This window comes from Macrobrachium nipponense, chromosome 7 (genome assembly GCF_015104395.2).
Source record: "Macrobrachium nipponense isolate FS-2020 chromosome 7, ASM1510439v2, whole genome shotgun sequence".
NCBI lineage: Eukaryota > Metazoa > Arthropoda > Malacostraca > Decapoda > Palaemonidae > Macrobrachium > Macrobrachium nipponense.
Genome location: NC_061109.1, coordinates 89306946 through 89327508, shown reverse-complemented (window position 1 = coordinate 89327508; position 20563 = coordinate 89306946). Strand labels below are relative to the sequence as shown.

The window sequence follows — 20563 nt, the reverse complement described above, 5'->3', positions numbered from 1 at the left end:
TCGTAACTGACTCGGGCGCTCTGACAGCTGCCGACTGACTGGTTCGGAATCAGTAGAGGCAAGTTGTCCAAGCATCCGGGTAAGTCACGTGACCTTCGCCCTTTAAAGAGTTATGCTGAGAGACCAAACAAATAAAATATTTGTTAGTCACCGATGCCGGACGGCGCGGCGATGATTTCTTAATGCATAAGCTCAAAAGGCGAAATCTCAGCTTGGAAGGAGAAACAACACTATGTGACGTTGAAGACGAAGGTAGGCAATGAATGCAACCTACGTCTTCCAGCTGAATCGAGAGAAGGAATCTCAAGATTCTAAACCTGTGCTTACAAATGACTGAAAATGCTAATCGCCATTTCATTGCTGTCCGGTGTGCAGTGAAAGCGGGCGTTCTTCAGTAATGAAACACAGAGGAGAGCCGCCTGAAGAACTGCTTCTCATGGGCTGAACGTTTGGAAGTAGAGCTGGCAGGTGTGGGAGTAGGCGATGTCTTTCAATACATCTGCTAATCCGGGGTGAACAATGAACAATTGCACACCTCCGAATACAAGATATTTTGAGGACAAACTCAGATTCCGCAAAAATCATTCGCATTATCGAGATACGATGCAGCAAGAAGACAATATTACAGAATTCTGTTACCGTGCGGTAAACAGAAAGATGAGAGTCGAATAGATATCTCTGTTTAAAATTCTCGCAATACCGAAGACGATGAATACTAGCGTCACAGCAGTAGATGGTCATTCATGTATGCGAGAATCCCCGTTAATCAGAGACTTAAGTCCGTGATTGTTGGGCAGAGATACGGTTGGTATTCAATCAAAGCAGGTGAGAAAGACATAACCAACCGTCCATCTCAAAGCGGCAGCTGGTGACTGAAATGCCTCGGGCAATTCAATACGCAGTAGCTGTCGCTGACTCGTCATCCTGAGTTGCCAAGTAATCCTTTCCACGAAGGAATGCGTTCGGCTAGAACCACCGAGCATAAAAAGATATGCTCGAGCAATTATATTTATGCGAAACGAATTTCGGTAAATATAAAAGCTTAAATGGTGTTGTTGTGACAACACCATAAGTATATAAAATTGAAACTGGAAACTCCTGGGAGGTTGCAGGCAACCCGAGTTGCAGTTCAATTAGAATACTTTTCGTCTAAGTCGCAATCCGTAGAATAACCAGGATATGCGCCTACCCCTCGGACCATTCAACTGCTTAGCAGAATCATGTCGCGAGGTTAATATACGTAGTATATTTGTAGGATTCTGAACAACGATCTCCATCCTAAATTCTTTCCTTCAAGAAAACAAAATAAGGATTGGAGATCGACCACCTTCGGTCTCTATCAAAGAGAGTGAAGAAGTCTTCCTCGAAGGAAAGCTTCAATGGTGAACAGAATACTAAGACGATAGTTCAAGCCAAACTGGATATTCCCGTCCGTTCTTCTCTATTCCAGGTTGGTCGCCTACTGTGAGATAGTCTTCTTTCAGCAGCAGTCTTCTTCCCAATGCTAGAAATTCCAGGAATTCGAGCATAGGCGAGGTTCCCGATTATCGTGTAACATATCGGGGATTCTCGTCTTGCTCACTTTGGACCGTGGTCTCGCCTAAGTGTTTGGAGATCGTAAGAAACTCTAACACTCTGAATGCACTAGAAATTCCGTAGAATTCTAAGCAGTCTGCGAAACCCCCACCGAATTCGTCAAACGATATCGGCTGGTGGTCCTCTCGATTCCCGTAGAAATCGAGAATGGGGCAGGATCCCTCCTCAACGACCGGGCTTACGTCAGGTAGGACCCGAAGGTCCCCCCGGTAGCGCAGTCCCCAACGTGGAATCCTACAGAGAAATCTCTGTAGGATCCCTCCCCTTTCCCTCATAGCCGTAAGGAGAGAGGGAATGGGGGAGGAATTGGATACTCGCTCGCCTTCCCAGTGGAACTAGCAGTTGGAGAAGAGTAGGAGCAGCCTCTCAGAGTCTGGGAAAACGTATCTGCGAAGGAGAAAACGTTTTCCCGAGAGGAGGGTTACGAACTCTCACTGATAGGTAAGGGTCTGCCGCCACTGTGAACGTCGTCTGGGTGGGGCTGATCGACACCTGACAGGAGAGAGCCGATACCGTCCTCCGACTCATTCCAGTCCTCGTCGAGGTCGAAACCTCTCAGGAGGACCGAAGGAGTATTTAAATACGGTGTCCGAAGACACGTAGAAACGCCGCTGTCGCAGTAGAGGAGGTGGAAGTAGCTTGATCGACCGGCCAGAACTGAGAGAGCCTTCTTGTCCGGAGACGAGAGACTCTGGTTCAAGACAGAATCGGCAAGCTCCGATCGCCGGCAAACCCACCGTCGGTTTGGGTTCCCTCTCGGGCCCCAAAACGACTCGAGCAGAGACATGGGCTCTGCTGGTGGGAGCGGCGATCCTTCCCCCAGGTCGTTGTGCTGACGAATCAGTGCAATAACCTGGGCAAAGTTACGTCTTGAGGAGTAGGATCGTCCAGTCCCTCCAACAAGAGCAGCTCCCAAGACCCTCCTCCTTCAGAAGAAGGACCAGCAACAGATCACTGACGGTTGCCTCCAATCACTTGCGCGTACGTCCTGGCTGGTTCTAAGACAATACCTGGCACGTGCGGCGTCGTGACGGGATCGTGAGCGGCGCAATCTCACGATCACTCCTATATACCTCGCTCTTCCTGGCGTATGCCAGGAAGTTGAAGGGGGGGTATCGGAGAGACAGAACTGACGCTACCCCTCCCCCCCATGGACGGTCGCCTCCAATCACTTGCGTACGTCCTGGTTGGTCCTAAGACCATACGTGGCACGCGCGTCATGACGGGATCGTGAGCGGCGCACCTCTCACGATCACTCCTAGCTAACTCGCTCTTCCCGGTGTAGCCCGAGGAAGTTGAAGGTAGTGGAGAGACAGACCTGACGCTCCCCCCCCGCTCGCTGGCAGGACCAGCGTACGTTGGGGGCTGCAGCCGATCACCAACCCGCGGTGGGGATCGATCTGCAGGCCTGGCCGTGCCGCTCACCTGTGGCGAGCGGCTCGACTGAGCACGTCGACCCCGGTCCCGTGCGTCAGACGAGCTGCTGCTGGTCACCGTATCCGCCCGGTCCCTGTGGGAGCGGCGGTCAGGTGACCTGCAGAGCTCGCTTTCGCGGTGAGACCAGTGAGCGTCCTCGCGGCACGTCAAACCGCTGGTACCAGCCTCGGGTCGAGGGGACCTGGGGGACCTCTTCCCAGCCTCAACCTGTGGCCGGTCAGAGACCGTCACGTCCACCCGAGGTACCGGCTGGTCGCTACGAGAGCGGCCGCTGGCCTGGCGAGAGTCACCTGAGCGGCTCTCGACAGTCTTCTGCTCCGTGCCTCGGTCATGACGCTGAGCGAACTCAGGCGTCTTAACTTTGGCTGCACGGTCACCCGAAGGAGACCGTACACTCGGAACTTCTATGCGGACGAGAAACCGAGGCGGTACCTGGCTTAGCAGCAGAGCTGCCAAGACCAGGCGAGGGTGTACCAGCGGTAGCCAGCACACCCTTGGTCCCCGTCTTCTTCTTCTTCTCAGAAGGGGAGACGGGCCCCGTTCCCGAAGGAACAGGAGGACCAGCAGAAGAACCCCCCCGTCACACCTGAGTGTGATGAGCCCTTCGAAGTTCCCTTAGGAGTCTTCTTAGGGGGAAAACCCGGTTACCAGCTGGTCGCTGCGAGAGCGGCCGTTGGCCTGGCGAGAGTTCCACGGCCTGAGCGGTTCTCGCCAGCCTTCTGCTCTGTGCCGTCTTGGCGCCGAGCGAACTCTGGCGCTGAAACTTTGGCTGCACGGTCTCCCGAGGGAGAGCGTACACTCGGGATCTCCCGCGAACGAGAGACCGAGCCGGAACCTGGCGTAGCGGCATCGCCGCTAGCACCAGGCGAGGAAGTACCAGAGCTAACCGATACTCCTCTGGTCCCCGTCTATCTCTTCCTTATGGAAGGGGAGACGGGCCCCGCTCCCGAAGGAGCAGGAGGACCAGCAGAAGGACCCCCCGTCCCACCGAGGTGGGACGGGGCCGGGCCCTTAGAAGTTCCGAAGGAGACTTCTTAGGGGGGGAGGCAGCCTTCTTCTTCTTCGGCTTATGGGCCTTAGAAGTCGAAGGGGAAGAGGCAGCAGCAGACGAAGACGAAGATGACACCTTCCTCTTCTTCGTCAGCTCACGCAGGACAGTCGTCAGGTCCTCCATCCAGGCCGGAGTCGGGCCTATTGCCGAAGCAACACGGCCCGACTGCACCTCAGACTGGGGAAGACACACCATGGGCAGGACCAGCATGGACAGGCGCAGGAACCAGGAGCGACAGGAACAGCAACCAGCTCAGGAACAGCGGCAGCGGTAAACACAGAAGGGACAGCCAAGCCAGTAGCGGGAACCACATCAGCGACAGTACGGCAAGGCCCAGCCATCGCCTTGTAGAATCATCGGCAGCCAGCGGGAACCTGGTACTGGCGGCCGGTCCAGGGGCGAGCTGCTGGAACAGCGGAAGTCTGGGGCAGGCAACACGAAGAAAAACACAGGCGGCGGCGGCATACCCTCCTCGGTACGGCGGCGACGGCCCTAGAAGCGGCAGACGGCGTCACCGACACAGCATGGGGAGTGTAGACCAGCGGGGGGAAGCAGCATAAGCGGCCGTGAAGGTTGTAGTGGAGACCGCTCCAAGGTCACCGCCCCAGACCTCGCTAGACGCTGACAGCAGAAATCAGTGGTATGCTAGGCACGCCCTGCAGCCGCAGTGGCCCATACCTGTCCAAGGTCGTCTCCCACGGATGTAGCACCTGCGGTAGCACAGACAGATTAGTAAGAGGGTTCCCTCACGCACGGGGGGGAGACATGCCCCACCCCCGAACGGAAGGAAGACCCCAAATACAAAATACGAGGAAGCTGAGCGGGGGTGGGGGGGCAGGAAAGAAGACGAAGAATCGGATACCAAGGGAGTCGCGGGAGAGCTTTCCGAAGACTTCCTGGCAGACCTTCGCTTCCCCTACCCCCGCACAGCAGTGAAAAGTAATATGAAAATGAAACAGAATACTGCACTTGCGATTCACTTCATAGAACTTAAAGGGGGAAAGATCAATTCCCGGGTAAGAGCGGAAACTTGATCCATAATAATATGATGCTATCATAAATATATATGAAAATGAACAATACTGCACTTGCGATTTTCACTTTCACAGCAATAAATCGTAAGGATTAATTCCCGGGTAAGAGCGGAAATTGATCCAAAATTAAATTTGATGTAATTAATAAATGAAAATGAAAAGAAAACTGCATTGCGAATCCACTTTCATTGCATTCTATTCATACAAAATAAGAGGCTCGTGCCGAGCGCAATCAAGCTCTCGGCAACGAACGCACAGGGCATAATGAAAAAGAGTACTTACATCTTTCAATTACACACTTTCGCCCAAAATACATGACTCGGCGCGAGTGCACCCGCCCTCGGCACCGAGACATAATTCATGTCAATTTCATGAAAAGAGCGGAAATCGCCGCCTCTACGGCGATAGCTCCATGTTGATTCATAATTAAGTAATGAAAATGAAAACAGTGTACTTACAGTTTCATTTTCAAGATCAAACAAACCATTAGTAGAAAACACAATATAAACAAAGCATACGACGATGAAATGGGCAGAGAGCGATGACGAACACGTCCTTCACACCCGCGGCCGAAAGCAAAAGTGATTCTTCACCTCTCGGGCGTGCGGGCGCGCGCACGATCGGACAAGCAGTTAACTACCGTTCTCCCCTTGTTCGAAGCTTACGACCGTCCCAGCTGCCGCTAGTTACCTTCCTATTGTGAAAGGACCGAGGGTTTGTATTACGTATCGGAACAACTGTTAATTCGGGTTGAACAATGAACAATTGTACACCTACGAATACGAGATATTTTGAAGACAAACTCAGATGTCTGCAAAATCATTCGCATTATCGCAGTGCGATGCAGCGGGAGACTTGTACAGACTTCTGTTACCGTGCGGTAAACAGAAAGATGAAAGAGTCCAAGAGATATCTCTGTTGAAAATTCTCGCAATGTCGAAGGCGATGGAATCTAGCGTCACAGCAGTAGATGGTCCTTCATTATTGTGAGAATCCCCGTTAATCAGAGACCTAAGTCCATGATTGTTGGGCAGAGATACGGTTCGGTAGTCAATCAAAGCAGGGGAGAGAGAGACATAACTGACCGTGCATCTCGGAGGCCCAGCTGATACTGAGCTGCTATCAGGCAGTTCAATACGCAGTGGCTGAGTCTGGCCTCTCGCTGACTCGTCATCCTGAGTTGCCAGGTAATCCATTATTCCACGAAGGAATGCATTCGGCTAGAACCACCGAGCATAAAAGATATGCTCGAGCAATTATATTTAGGCGAAACGAATTTCGGTAAATATAAAAGTTGAAATGGTGTTGTTGTGACAAAACCATAAGTATATAAAATTGAAACTGAAAACTCCTGGGAGGTTGCAGGCAACCCCGAGTTGCAGTTCAATTAGATTACTTCTCGTCTAAGTCGCAATCCGTAGATTAACTAGGATATGCGCCTACCCCTCGGACAATTCAACTGCTTAGCAGAATCATGTCGCGAGGTTAATATACGTAGTATATTTGTAGGATTCTGAACAACGATCTCCATCCTAAATTCTTTCCTTCAAGAAAACAAAATAAGGATTGGAGATCGACCACCTTCGATCTCTATCAAAGAGAGTGAAGGAGAAGTCTTCCTCGAAGGAAAGCTTCAATGGTGAACAGAATACTAAGACGATAGTTCAAGCCAAACTGGATATTCCCGTCCGTTCTTCTCTATTCCAGGTTGGTCGCCTACTGTGAGATAGTCTTCTTTCAGCAGCAGTCTTCTTCCCAATGCTAGAAATTCCAGGAACTCGAGCATAGGCGAGGTTCCCGATTATCGTGTAACATATCGGGGATTCTCGTCTCACTCACTTTGGACCGTGGTCTCGCCTAAGTGTTTGGAGATCGTAAAAAACTCGAAACAACTCTGAATGCGCTAGAAATTCCGTAGAATCTCAAGCAGTCTGCGAAACCCCCACCGAATTCGTCAAACGATATCAGCTGGTGGTCCTCTCGATTCCCGTAGAAATCGAGAATGGGGCAGGATCCCTCCTCAACGACCGGGGCTTATGTCAGGTAGGACCCGAAGGTCCCCCCGGTAGCACAGTCCCCAACGTGGGATCCTACAGAAAAATCTCTGTAGGATCCCTCCCCTTTCCCTCATAGCCGTAAGGAGAGAGGGAATGGGGGAGGAATTGGATACTCGCTCGCCTTCCCAGTGGAACTAGCAGTTGGAGAAGAGTAGGAGCAGCCATCGCCTTGCGGCGACCTCTCAGAGTCTCACTGTAGGTAAGGGTCTGCCGCCACTGTGAACGTCGTCTGGGTGGGGCTGATCGACACCTGACAGGAGAGAGACGATACTGTCCTCCGACTCATTCCAGTCCTCGTCGAGGTCGAAACCTCTCAGGAGGACCGAAGGAGTATTTAAATACGGTGTCCGAAGACACGTAGAAACGCCGCTGTCGCAGTAGAGGAGGTGGAAGTAGCTTGATCGACCGGCCAGAACTGAGAGAGCCTTCTTGTCCGGAGACGAGAGACTCTGGTTCAAGACAGAATCAGCAAGCTCCGATCGCGGCAGACCCACCGTCGGTTTGGGTTCCCTCTTGGGCCCCAAAACGACTCGAGCAGAGACGTGGGCTCTGCTGGTGGGAGCGGCAATCCTTCCCCAAGGTCGTTGCGCTGACGAATCAGCGCCATAACCTCGACAAAGTTCCTCTGGATCTCGGAAGTCATAGCATCTTGCAGAGTAGGACCGTCAAGCCCCTCGAACAAGAGCATTCCGAGAACCTCCCCCTTAAGGAGGAGGAACTGCGATAGACCCCTCTCGGATTCCTCCTGCCACTTGCGCGTACGTCCTGGTCGGTCCGAAGATCGTACCTGGTACTTACGGCGTCGTGACGGGATCGTGCGGGGTATGCCCCTCACGATCACCCCGCTGTGCCTCGCTCTTCCTGGTGCAAACCGAGGAAGTTGCAGGCACGGGAGAGGAAGACATGACGCTCCTCTTTCGCTCGCTGGCAGAACCAGCGGCTTTGGAGGGCTGCAGGCGATCGCCACTTTGCAGGCCTAGTCGAGCCGTTTCCCACCAGGGAAGGAACGGCTGGACCGAGAACAGCGGCCCGATCTCGTGTGCAGAGGAGCTGCTGCTGGTCCCCCTATCCTCCGCCCGGTCCCTGTGGGAGCGGCGGTCAGGTGACCTGCTAGGCTCGCTGTCGCGGTGAGACCGGTGAGCGTCCTCTCGGCGCGTCGAGCCGCCGGTACCAGCCGCTCTGCTGGCACCAGCCACTCGGCTGGCACCAGCTGCTCGGCTGGCACCAGCCGAGGCTGGCACCGACGGCCGCGGGGACCCCTTCCTCGCCTCAGCGCGTGGCCAGTCGGAGACCGTCACGTCAGCCCGAGCAGCCGGCTGGTCGCTGCGAGAGCGTCTACTGGCCTGGCGAGAGTCGTCTGCACGACTCTCGCCAGTCTTCTGCTCCGCGCTTCGGTCTTGACGGCGAGCGAGCTCGGGCGTCAAGACTTTGGCTGGACGGTCTCCCGCGGGAGACCGTCCACTCGGTACTTCTCGCGAACGAGAGGCCGAGGCGGATCCTGGTTTAGCGGCAGAACCGCTAGAACCAGGCGAGGAAGTGCCAGCCGAAGCTGGTACTCCTCTGGTCCCCGTCTTCTTCTCCTTGGTAGAAGAAGAGACAGGCCCTGTTCCCGAGGGAGCAGGAGGACCAGCAGAAGAGCTCCCGAATCGCCGGAGCGAGACGGGCCCTTAGAAGGTCCCGAAGGAGCCTTCTTAGGGGGGAAAACCCGGGTTACCAGCTGGTTGCTGCAAGAGCGGCCGCTGGCCTGGCGAGAGTCACCTGAGCGGCTCTCACCAGCCTTCTGCTCCGTGCCGCGTCTTGGCGCCGAGCGAACTCTGGCGCCGAAACTTGGCTGCACGGTCTCCTGAGGGAGAACGTACACTCGGGATCTCTCGCGAACGAGAGACCGAGCCGGAACCTGGCGTAGCGGCATCCGCTAGCACCAGGAGAGGAAGTACCAGAGCTAACCGATGCTCCTCTGGTCCCCGTCTATCTCTTCCTTACGGAAGGGGAGACGGGCCCCGCTCCCGAAGGAGCAGGAGGACCAGCAGAAGGACCCCCCGTCCCACCGGGGTGGGACGGGCCCTTAGAAGTTCCCGAAGGAGACTTCTTAGGGGGGAAGGCAGCCTTCTTCTTCTTCGGCTTATGGGCCTTAGAAGTCGAAGGGGAAGAGGCAGCAGCAGACGATGATGACGAAGATGACACCTTCCTCTTCTTCCTCTTCCTCGTCAGCTCACGCAGGAGAGTCGTCAGGTCCTCCATCCAGGCCGGAGCCGGGGCTATTGCCGAAGCAACACGGCCCCGACTGCAACCTGTCCGGAAGGACCTGGGACTGGGAAGAACACCGTGGGCAGGACCAGCATGGACAGGCTCAGGAACCAGGAGCGACAGGAACAGCAACCAGCTCAGGAGCGGCAGGAACAGTGGCAGCGGTAGACCCAGAAGGGACAGCCAAGCCAACAGCGGGAATCACATCAGCGGCAGGTACGGCAGGCCCAGCCATCGCCTCGTAGAATCATCGGCAGCCAGCGGAAACCTGGGTACTGGCGGCCGGTCCAGGGGCGAACTGCTGGAACAGCGGAAGTCTGGGGCAGGCAACACGAAGAAAACAGGCGGCGGCGGCAACCCCCCTTGGTACGGCGGCGGCCCTAGTAGCGGCAGACGGCGTCACCGACACAGCATGGGGAGTGTAGACCAGGCGGGGGGGGAGCAGCATAAGCGGCCGTGGTAGTAGTGGAGACCGCCCCAGACCTCGCTAGATGCTGCAGCAGCGTGGATGCTAGGCACGCCCTGCCGCCGCGGTGGTCCATACCTGTCCAAGGTCGTCCTCCCACCCCGGATGTAGGCACCTGCGGTAGCATAGATAGATTAGTAAGAGGGGTTCCCTCACGCACGGGGGGAAGACATGCCCCACCCCGAACGCAAGGAAGACCCCAAATACAAAATACAACGAGGAAGCTGAGCGGGGGGCAGGAAGGAAGACGAAGAATCGGATACCAAGGGAGTCGCGGAAGAGCTTTCCGACGACTTCCTGGCAGACCTTCGCTTCCCCTACCCCCGCACAGCAGTGAAAAGTAATATGAAAATGAAACAAAATACTGCCCTTGCGATTCACTTCATAGAACTTAAAGGGGAAAAGATCAATTCCCGGGTAAGAGCGGAAACTTGATCCAAATAATATGATGCTATTATAAAATATATATGAAAATGAAACAGAATACTGCACTTGCAATTTCACTTTCACAGAAAATAATCGTAAGGATCAATTCCCGGGTAAGAGCGAAAATTGATCCAAATTAAATTTTATGCAAATAAATAAATGAAAATGAAAAGAATACTGCAATTGCGAATCCACTTTCATTGCATTTTATCATACCAAATAAAAGGCTCGTGCCGAGCGCAATCACGCTCTCGGTAACGAATGCACAGGGCAAAAATATAATGAAAAAAGTACTTACATTTTTCAATTACACACTTTCGCCCAAAATACATGACTCGGCGCGAGCGCGCCCGCCCTCGGCACCGAGACATAATTCAAGTGTTCAATTCATGAAAAGAGAGGAAATCGCCGCATCTACGGCGATAGCTCCATGTTGGTTCATAATTAAGTAATGAAAATGAAAACAGTGTACTTACAGTTTCATTTTCAAGTCAAACAAACCATTAGTAGAAAACACAATATAAACAAAGCATACGACGATGAAGCAGGCAGAGAGCGATGACGAACACGTCCTTCACACCCGCGGCCGAAAGCAAAAGTGATTTGTTTACCTCCCAGTCGCGCGCAAAGCAGTTAACTACCGTTCTCCCCTTGTTCGAAGCTTACGACCGTTCCAGCTGCCGCTAGCTACTTCCTATTGTTAAAGGACCGATGGTTTGTATTACGTATCGGGACAAATATTACATTAAATTCTTACTTAATTTAATTAGGTTCTTTTAGTGATGCATACTGATGACAGTGGGTTCCAGTCCATTTCTATTGGATGCGCAGGTGTGGTTTTTATGAAATCAGTGATGGTAACTTCTTGTAACTGACATCATTCATAGTATACATAGATAATGAAATGACACCCCAAGCAAAAACATCAACACAGGATCATGATGAATGCACTCACTTAGAGAGATTAAATTCACCTACACAGCCATTATTAATATAATTCTGTTTATGTTTCAGCATTAAAAACATTTTCTTATTTGATTTAATCAAATTTTACACATTTTTAAAATTTGGAATATTTGTAGCAATTGCCTGGACCAACAGATTTCTGATGCCCATTCAAGATGCCTCTAAAAATTATGTATTTTTTCCTTGCATAGAGGGACAAATACTTGTAAATTCTGGTCCTACCATTTTCATCTTGCCAAATTCCAAAATCTTTCATTTTTCTAGTGTGGATAATATTCTCTACTAAGTTTGACAGGGCAAGACCATTAACTTTTTGGTAAGGAATGGATATAAAATTTAGGCCAAAGGCCAGGTGCTGAGACCTATGAAGTCATTCGGCGCTGAAAGGGGAACAGAGAGTGAAAAGGTTTTAGAGGTGCAACAGGAGGAAAGCCTGACAGTTGTACTATGAAACCACTGTTAGGAGACAATGAAAAGTAAGATGGGCAAAACAGAATATGGAGGTACAGTAAGAGGAACGTATGGGGTTGCAGATTGAGGTTTTAGGGATACTGCAAAGAAACTAAAGTAGTGCAAAGGTGAAACTGCACTATGGAGCCAGTACAAAAACTGCAAATGCAAAGGAAAAGGTAAAGAGCTGCACACACATGAATATTGAAGGCATACAAAAATAAACTGAAGAAATAAACCAAATTCATAAAGTCTGTCCTGACAAGAAAAGAAAAAGGATCACTCTAAGCTTTATGGATTAAAGGGTGGAAACTATTAAAGGTTCTCAGAGAATCTAATGCACTTTTTGGTAGCGGTATATGACACAGCATTTTCCTTTCAAGAGACAATGACTTATACCCAGTAACACCAGTCTTAGGAGAACATTTTCAATATTTGGTCTATATTTAACTGCCATATCATCACTTGAATCAGGGCATTCAAAACATACAATCTGGATTAGTGACAAAATAGTTTATTTTATCTAAGCAAATGACCTTCCAGAATGTTCTGATCAAGTTTGATATAATTAATTTGTGAAATGTGCTTATCATTACACTACTACCATTAGTTATGTGCTGTGGACATAATGAACACTCTCTGTAATAACTACTACTACTACTACTACTACTACTACTACTACTACTACTACTACTACTGCTACTACTACTACTACTACTACTACTGCTACTACTACTACTACTACTACTACTACTAGTACGTAATTCTCTGAAATGCTACAATTACTCTAGACTTCAAAATCTGAATGAGACCGACATGAAAATCATTCCCCTGAATTTTAGTAATACTGAATTCAAAGGTTAATTTCTACGGCCACAATTATACAGTATAGTACATATAAAAGCAATTACAAGTGCAAAAGGTTTTTTTTTTATACAAACATACCTCATATCTACAATCACAAGTAGCAAAACAGAATTTGATCAACATTTATGAGTGTAACTCAATTTATTTGCTTAAACTATACACCAAAATACAAGCTATATTACTCTCTGGCTTTGGAAAATGTCAGCGTTCAAAGAGAATCCTAGTCTTCAAGACAATGCCTCCTAAACAGCTGAATTAGACATACCCGTTGATCATTAATTTTATAGGTGATCAAGTAGACAATACTGTGAGAAACAGAGTGACTAAGTTGAAAACTATTTGATTTTATTTTATAAACAAAACACAGGATTTGTACAATACTTATCAATACAAAGAAAACAATATAAACAAAACACAGGATTTGTACAATACTTATCAATACAAAGAAAACAATTTTCCAAAACCATTTATCCCACATACACAATAGTTATCTTACTAGCAAGATGATTCATTGTTACATCCACATAAGCAGTTGCAGTTAATAAGTATTACCTTCTGTTTCCCTCACTGTTTCCTTAAGCACTTTGGCAAACTGGTAAGTACATATAGTTGAGAACAGCTGGTGAATGACTAAAAAAATTAAAGTGACAAACAAAACATTTTACAGCCCCTAGTGTACAAATAATACTGCCAATAAACTGTGTTCAAACTATCAAAGCTAATTATCAACAAAGGAACTTGACAAAGGTTATATACATAAAAAAGATTAAAATATTCCTGAGGTCTTGGACACTTAGTAATATTTTTCTAATTACACAAAACATATTATACTCCTTAACAGTTACCATACCCATACCATAGAAATTTCACATGCTATATCAGAGCACAGAGTCAACATTCTACAGTTGGAAGATTACCTCTCAAAGTAGTGTGAAAGCCTCTTGGCTTCTCTCCATCCACTTTCCAAAGCACCATGCACTGTAGAATAATAGCAATCGTGTGTTGCTTCCCCAGCAAAACAAACAAGCTGCAAAAATCCCAAACTTTATGAGATAAAACAGGAATGCATATTTGTGTGAAAAGTGCCAACAAAAGGGATTTTGACGAAGGAAAAATCTATTTCTGGGTGATTGGCTCGTGTCGCCCTATGAAAGGATCCCTAATATCATTCTTTCTAGGTAAAATTAATCTAAAATTACCAGAGAAAAACAAAATTAAGAAAATGTCAGTAAAACTGACTCGCTCACTCTTAAAAAGAAGTGTCGGTATGGTAATAGGGGCGAGTGGGAACACTACCACGAGACATTCACCAATTAGACCTTCCAATCAGAATCCCCACAAGAGAGAGCTGATACCAACGGGCGATGCAGCCGCTACTACTACTACTAGGAGGAGCCACGGACAGCAGCGCCCCTAGCGGTCATCCTTAATCTAAAAAACATCTTGTCCTGCAGGGGGGGCAAACAATACAGGGTGGGTTTCATAGGGCGACACGAGCCAATCACCCAGAAATAGATTTTTCCTTCGTCAAAACTCCCTTTCTGGGCTCAGCTCGTGTCGGCCTATGAAAGAGTACCAGAGAAACAGACAAGATGGGGAAAAAAAGGGACAAATGAAAAGCAGTTGTTAAAATGAGGGATATAATATTAAGTAAATCAATTACAGCATATAAACTAAGTACTAAGTCTAACTTATTTTAAACAGTAACATAAAAGAAAGTTAGTATGTAAAGTACTTAAAATTACAGTAAACACAGTTAAATATAATAATGCAGTGTAATTTTTACAAATTAGATTTACTTAGAAAAATTATTTACATAATATCAAACACATTGTGTCCTACCTAGCATAAAAATAAGGGTAGTACACTGAAGTACAATATCAGTACAAGTGTGGATGTCCCTAGCAAAAAAATAAGGGACAATCCACTAGTATGATTCAGCGGCTAAGGCTAGGATATCCGAGTAGCATGGCGATAGGGTGAGGCATGTTGGCTGAGGTAGGTAGAAAGGAGACCTGGATCTATACTACGACTACTATACAGTATCGGAGAAACAATGTTTCCCGCTGCTACTGCTGAAAATTTTAAAGATTCCAAGGACTTTAGATAATGACGTTTAAAGACTGTCGGGGATTTCCATCCAGTATACTTTTTAAGATCCTCAAAGTTCATATGTTGAAAGTAATTAATTGAGGTGGCTACTCCCCTGATGTCATGTGCTTTTGGGAATGAATCAGGATTGGCTTGTTTAATAAAGTAAAGGATTTGTTGTCTAATACCTTTTACTGACAAAGTACCACCTTTTTCTCTCATGAAGAGAGGACCTGAGGATCTTGAGGATGTACGAGATAGAAAGGCTCTTAAAGTTGATACTGGGCAGAGAGAAGGATCTTGGGGAAGTGGGATGACTTTCCAAGGAGCCCACCTTGCCAGAGGATCCTCATTTTTAGCTAAAAAGCTACGATCCGGAGCAAGCAGAACTTCTCCTGAGGGGAGGAATTCCACATGACCCGCATCTCTGGATAGAGCCGACAGTTCTGAAATTCTAGCTCCTGAAGCTAGGCTTAATAAGAATAATGTCTTCCTAAGAAGCATTATGATTGTACAAGAGAGTTAGTTTCAGTATCTGAAGCTAGTTTGAGGACATCATTTAAGAACCATGAAACTGCAGTAGGCCTTTGAGAAGGTCTAAGTCTAGCACAGGCTTTAGGAATAGACGTGAAATAAGATTCAGTCAGATCTATCTGAAAACCATAACTGAAAGATCTTCTTCAAAGCCGATTTATGAGTAGTAATAGTGCTAAGACTGCTAAACCTTTTTCAAACAAGGACCTGAAAAAGGATATAGCTAGATTAACTGTCATGGTTGTAGTGTTTGATTCTTTCAGGAAAGATGCTAATTTTTAACAGCTGAGTCATATTGTCTAATGGTTGATTTCTCTTATCTGATTCTAGGAAGAGAATATTTTGTGGATCAATATTAGCATCTTTATTAGCCGCAAACTTCATGAAGTCCATAAAGTTAGGGTCTGAAGAATTCCTGAGGAAGCGAACACAGTCCTCATTTGTACTGATTGTGACAGCTGGGATTGGGAATCCGTTGAGGTCGGAGACCCAATTCCAGAAGAAGAGGATACCAGTTGCTCTTGGGCCAGTCCGGTGCAATCAGAGCTACTATTCCTTGAAAGTCCTCAGCTTGCTTAAGACTTTCAAGAGAAGATTCACTGGAGGAAAACATAAATTTTTCTCCACTGATCCCAATCTAACGACAGGGCGTCCGTGGCATAAGCCAGCGGGTCCAGGTTGGGGGCCACATAGCAAGGGAGCTTGTGGTTCGCTTGGTGAGGCGAAGAGATCTTACTTGGAGACCTGGGACTCTCCGCTTATCCACTGGAATGACCGTCGTCTAGGGACCATTTGATTCCAGAGGCACTGACGGGACAAAGCGTCTGCTATCACATTTCTTACCCCCGCCAGGTGAGTGGCGGACAGATGCCATTTGTGTTGTTTGCTAGGGCAAAAATGGCTATCATGACATGGTTCACATGCTTGGATTTGGACCCTCCTCTGTTGATGCAATGAACTACCACTGCACTGCCAAAAAAACTAGCCTTGATGAGACTTTTTCGTTTAGGAAGCAGTCTCTTTTCAAGGTAAGAAAATACTGCCATTGCTTCCAGAACGTTTATGTGGAGCTGGCGAAAATTGAACTGACCAAGTCCCCCCCTGAACCTGTTTGAACTGAGAATATCCCCCCCACCCGGACAGGGAGGCATCCGTGTGAATGGTTAACACTGGAAGGGGATATTGAAGGGGTACCTGCTTGGCTAAGTTCTTTACTTTCGACCATGGACGGAGTTGATTGCGAAGGATCTGTGGAATTACTGACAACTTGTCTCGAGATTTGGTGGTGTTTGCTCTCGATCGCCAAACTCGATTTATATCTTTTAGCCTTGCTTTCAGGAGGATATCTGTTACCGAAGCAAACTGAAGGGACCCTAGGATTCTTTCCTGGTTTCTCCTTGATGTTTGCTTGCATTTGAGAAATTGCCTGACAGATTTTGCTATTTCCTTCCGTTTGGCCACTGGAATTGACAGATTGTGGGAAGACAAATCCCATTGGATTCCCACAGCCACTGAAAAACGAGACTCCGGGGGGTAAGTCTGGATTTCGTTTTGTTTATCTGGAATACAGATGTTCCAGAAAGTGAACTACCTTTTTGGTGGCATTGAGACATTCCTCGACGGTTGGTGCCAGATCAACCAATCGTCGAGGTAAGCTGCTACCATGATTCCTGAGTTCTCAATTGTTGTACAACCACTTCTGCTATTTTCGTTGAATACCCTGGGGGCTACATTCAGACCGAAGGGCATCACTTTGAATGAGAATGTCTGATTTCCTAGCCTGAACCCACCTAGGAATGGGCGGAAGTGTCTGGCTATAGGGATATGATAGTATGCGTCTGTAAGATCGATGGAGCATGTACGGCTCCACGCGGAAGTAAGGTCCTTACTTGCGAGAGGGTAAGCATCTTGAACTTGTCGCAACGAATGAAAGAGTTTAGCTTTGACAAGTCTAAGATTACCCTTCTTTTTGTTGAGCCTTTCTTTGGCACGCTGAATAAGCGACCTTGAAATTTTAGATGCTTGACTCTCGCAATAGCTCCTTTCTGAAGGAGTTCCTCCGCGTAATCTTGTCAATTCCTCTGATGGTATTTGGTGGAATGATTTGATTGGAGGAGGGGGTATCTTTGATTCCAACTCCAACCCAACCCTTTGGACACTATGCTCTGTGCCCAATTGCTGAACCCCCACCTGTGACGGAAGAGGAACAGCCTCCCTCCTACCTGGGGAGCCTCATTGTTGATGGGCGGGTTGACCACCACGCCCTCCTCTGAACTGCCTGCTCCTTGTCGCCCGTCCTGCGCCACGCTGGCGAAAGTAGCCTCTCGCCCTACCTCTCGGCTGCTTGTTAAAGGGAGTGTAGCCCTGACCTTCATACGTAGGGTTGAAGGCCGGCGAGAGTGTGTAGGAGGTCGACGGTTGTGATTGAGGAGACAGCAGGAGGATGGGCTGGTTCTGTTTCGAACTACCAGGTTGTCCCTGTTGGGTAACCGGGACGGCCTGAAACAAATTGCTGCTGTTGCTGGTGTTTCTGGTAAGGCTGGAACCTTTTACCAGACTTCTTTGGTTTCTTACCAGCAGTGGGGGCGGATTCTTGCTTCTTCTTAGATGAAATTCCCCACCTAGCTCTAAGGCTCTGGTTGAGCCTAGCAGCCTCGTGGTGCACTTCATTTACAGCGGATTCTGGGAAGAGATCCGCTCCCCACATGCTAGAAGCCAGGAGTCTATTAGGCTCGTGCCTAATAGTGCACTCCTGCAGAACGTGCTTTCGGCAATTCCTCCTAGCTTGGAAGAAGTCGAAAGCATCTGTCTGAACCGTTCTGAAGCTGGGATTTGGCCAAGATCTTAAACAGCGGTTCTGTAGCATATGAAAGAGCAGCCATTTCCGTTATTTATTAGAGAATTGAGGGACCTGCCAAACCTAGTTCGGCCGTCAAACTCCGCCTGAATCAAGGTAATCAGGCAGTCTTGGAAGCTTCTCGCCGAACTGGTCCATGGCGCAGTCCGGTTTGAGCTTGCCAAGCGTGAATGTGGCTGGCAAGTTCTCCCACAATTCTCCAAAAGCTGGGAAGAGCGGAGAAGTAGACTCCGCCTCCCTTAGCTGTGGCATGGGTTCATCCTTGAGGACTGCCTGAAGAGTCCTCTCTACTATTTTCGTGGCGAACGGAAGAGAAGCCTCTTCTTCCGTCGCAAAAATAGTGAAAGGACTCTTATAGGCCTGGAGCTTAGTGTTTGTGCACTCCAGTCCTCAAGGCAGTGAACCCATTCCCGGTTGGGCATGATCCCTACTGTAGAGAACATCTTCCCTAGAGATCTTGTCTTCCCTAGTAAGAGCCGCTACAGTCAGCTAGCATAGCCGATGAAGGCTGCGCCAGACCCGGAGGATAAACTCGAAGTCCTCAATCCTTCGAGTTCCACATTCCGGGATAGAGATCATCCCATCCTTAAATGGAGCGTAGGCGGCTACTCTCCAAGGGTTCTCCATAGAGAAAGCTGGCAGAGAGTCGTATGGCGGGAGCTGGAAAATACCAGCACTTGGCCTGAGACTGGAAGAGGGACCTGAGAGAGCCCAGCCACTCGGTCCTCATTCTCTCTAACCCTGTTAGAGAGATCCTGGATGGATTGGCCTGATTGAGACAGAGTGCTTGACAGTTGTGCAAACATCTGCTCAAATTGTTTCGTCCCCAGGGCGGAGACTTGCGAACCAACCATCTCACCCACCTGTTGCATCACCACTGCTGAGAAAGCAGTGGGATTCAAAGGTGCTGGGTCCCGCTCCTCCCACCGGCGTTGCCGGAGTGGATGCGGTGGAGGCAGGAGAAGGCACTGGCTCTGCGGACGAGCGCGAGCCGTTCTCCTTAGAAGCCTTGCTTCTAGAGCTCTTCGAGTAAGAAGAGCTCGGCTTGGCCTTCACCGCGTCAGCGTAAGAAGTCGAAGACTTCCTAGACCGAAGAAGACGAAGACGACTTCTTAGAAGTCGTCTTAGATAGAGTCTTCTGGTTCTCTCTGTCCCTTCACCTTAGGAGGTACAGAGAGAGCGAGAGCGGGTAGGTAAGGATCTCAGATCCACAAAGCCTTGGAAAGAGGCGCTCGAAGAAGGGACAGGAGAAGAAGATCCAGGAACACCCAAGGAAAGACCTTGGGCGCCCGACACACCAACCTCAACCAACAAATCCTCTACTCCAACCGCCATCGGCTCGATGTTTAGGTCCAGAGGCAGACGTCCGGGACCGACTCCTGTGAAGCTACGACCCCGAAAGATTGCTGGAGATCTTGCTGGATGGAGGCTATGAGAGGGGCTGCGGACAAGGGGTCAACGTACCCTGTTGACTTGCCCGCCGGGAAGATCTGGACGGCCAGCTTCTTATCAAGGATGTACGGCTGGCCTTTGGCAGCGTTCTTCCCGAAGCCGCCACCCACGCTTTCAGGGTAGCAAAGGGCGACCTCCCTCACACTAGTAGCCTGGAAGAAAGGGCGAGATGAGATTCTAATGGCGGAACGGGGTTAACAAAACTTATGTCTAAGAGTTGTTAGTAAATGATAAAGAAGCCTATAATCGACTTACCCCCTCCACCAGCTGACTGACTAGGTCGTAGCAGATGGCGCAGACTTCCGGGTGCCAGACGATCATATCGTTGAATGACGTGGCACAAGGAGCGTGAGACCTGCACTCATCGTGGCCGCAGGGGTCGTACAACGTCGCGTTGCACGCCGGGACCTGACAGTTGGTAGCCTGTAAGTGGAAAAATACATGAGTATCAGGAGAACACTTACAGTCTAACAGTTGCTCCGCTGGTGCCGGAGCGAGAAAGTTAGATTAAACCAGAGCCCCGCCATAATACGTGTGGTAACAAGGTTGGTTGGTTGTCCTAGGCTATGCTCCGCTGACGGCGGGGACAAAAGATAGAATCCAACCAGGAGTGGTGGTAAAAGGAAACCACGACGAAAAATGGCGGGGATGGTAAGCATATGAATAATAAAATTAAACAAATCATCGTAAAATTAGGGTATATCCTTAAAATAACAATATCATCAAACCTCCTCCACCCGTCTACTAGAAGAGTGCCCGGGTAAGAAGCAAGCTCCCTTCGGTAGCGGGGGAGAGATATAAGGATATAGTAGGCAAGCAACCGACCACTAGTAGTGACCACCCCACGCCCGCTGGAGCCAGTAATCTATAACCAAAGGTGCCCCGGCTGCGACGGAAGGCTCCGTTCGTTATAGAAAGGGAAGGTGGCTGAGCAACTGGGGAAGGGGGGGGAGGGTCTCGGGGCGTAACACGGCGGGAGAGAGAGAGGGGGGGGGGGGGGTGGCCTACTCCTCCCCGTCTCAAACAAACTAC

General features: G+C 49.1%; 1 protein-coding gene across 7 annotated transcripts in view; it reads right to left on the bottom strand.

Annotated features, from left to right (window-relative positions):
- Positions 1-20563, bottom strand: part of LOC135217152 (peroxisomal N(1)-acetyl-spermine/spermidine oxidase-like) — a 128753-nt gene that overhangs the window by 19342 nt on the left and 88848 nt on the right. For all 7 annotated transcript variants that reach the window (XM_064252868.1, XM_064252867.1, XM_064252864.1 and 4 more), the window contains one exon: positions 13515-13624. In XM_064252868.1, the coding sequence (XP_064108938.1) occupies positions 13515-13624 (110 nt within the window). The remainder of the gene's footprint in view (positions 1-13514; positions 13625-20563) is intronic.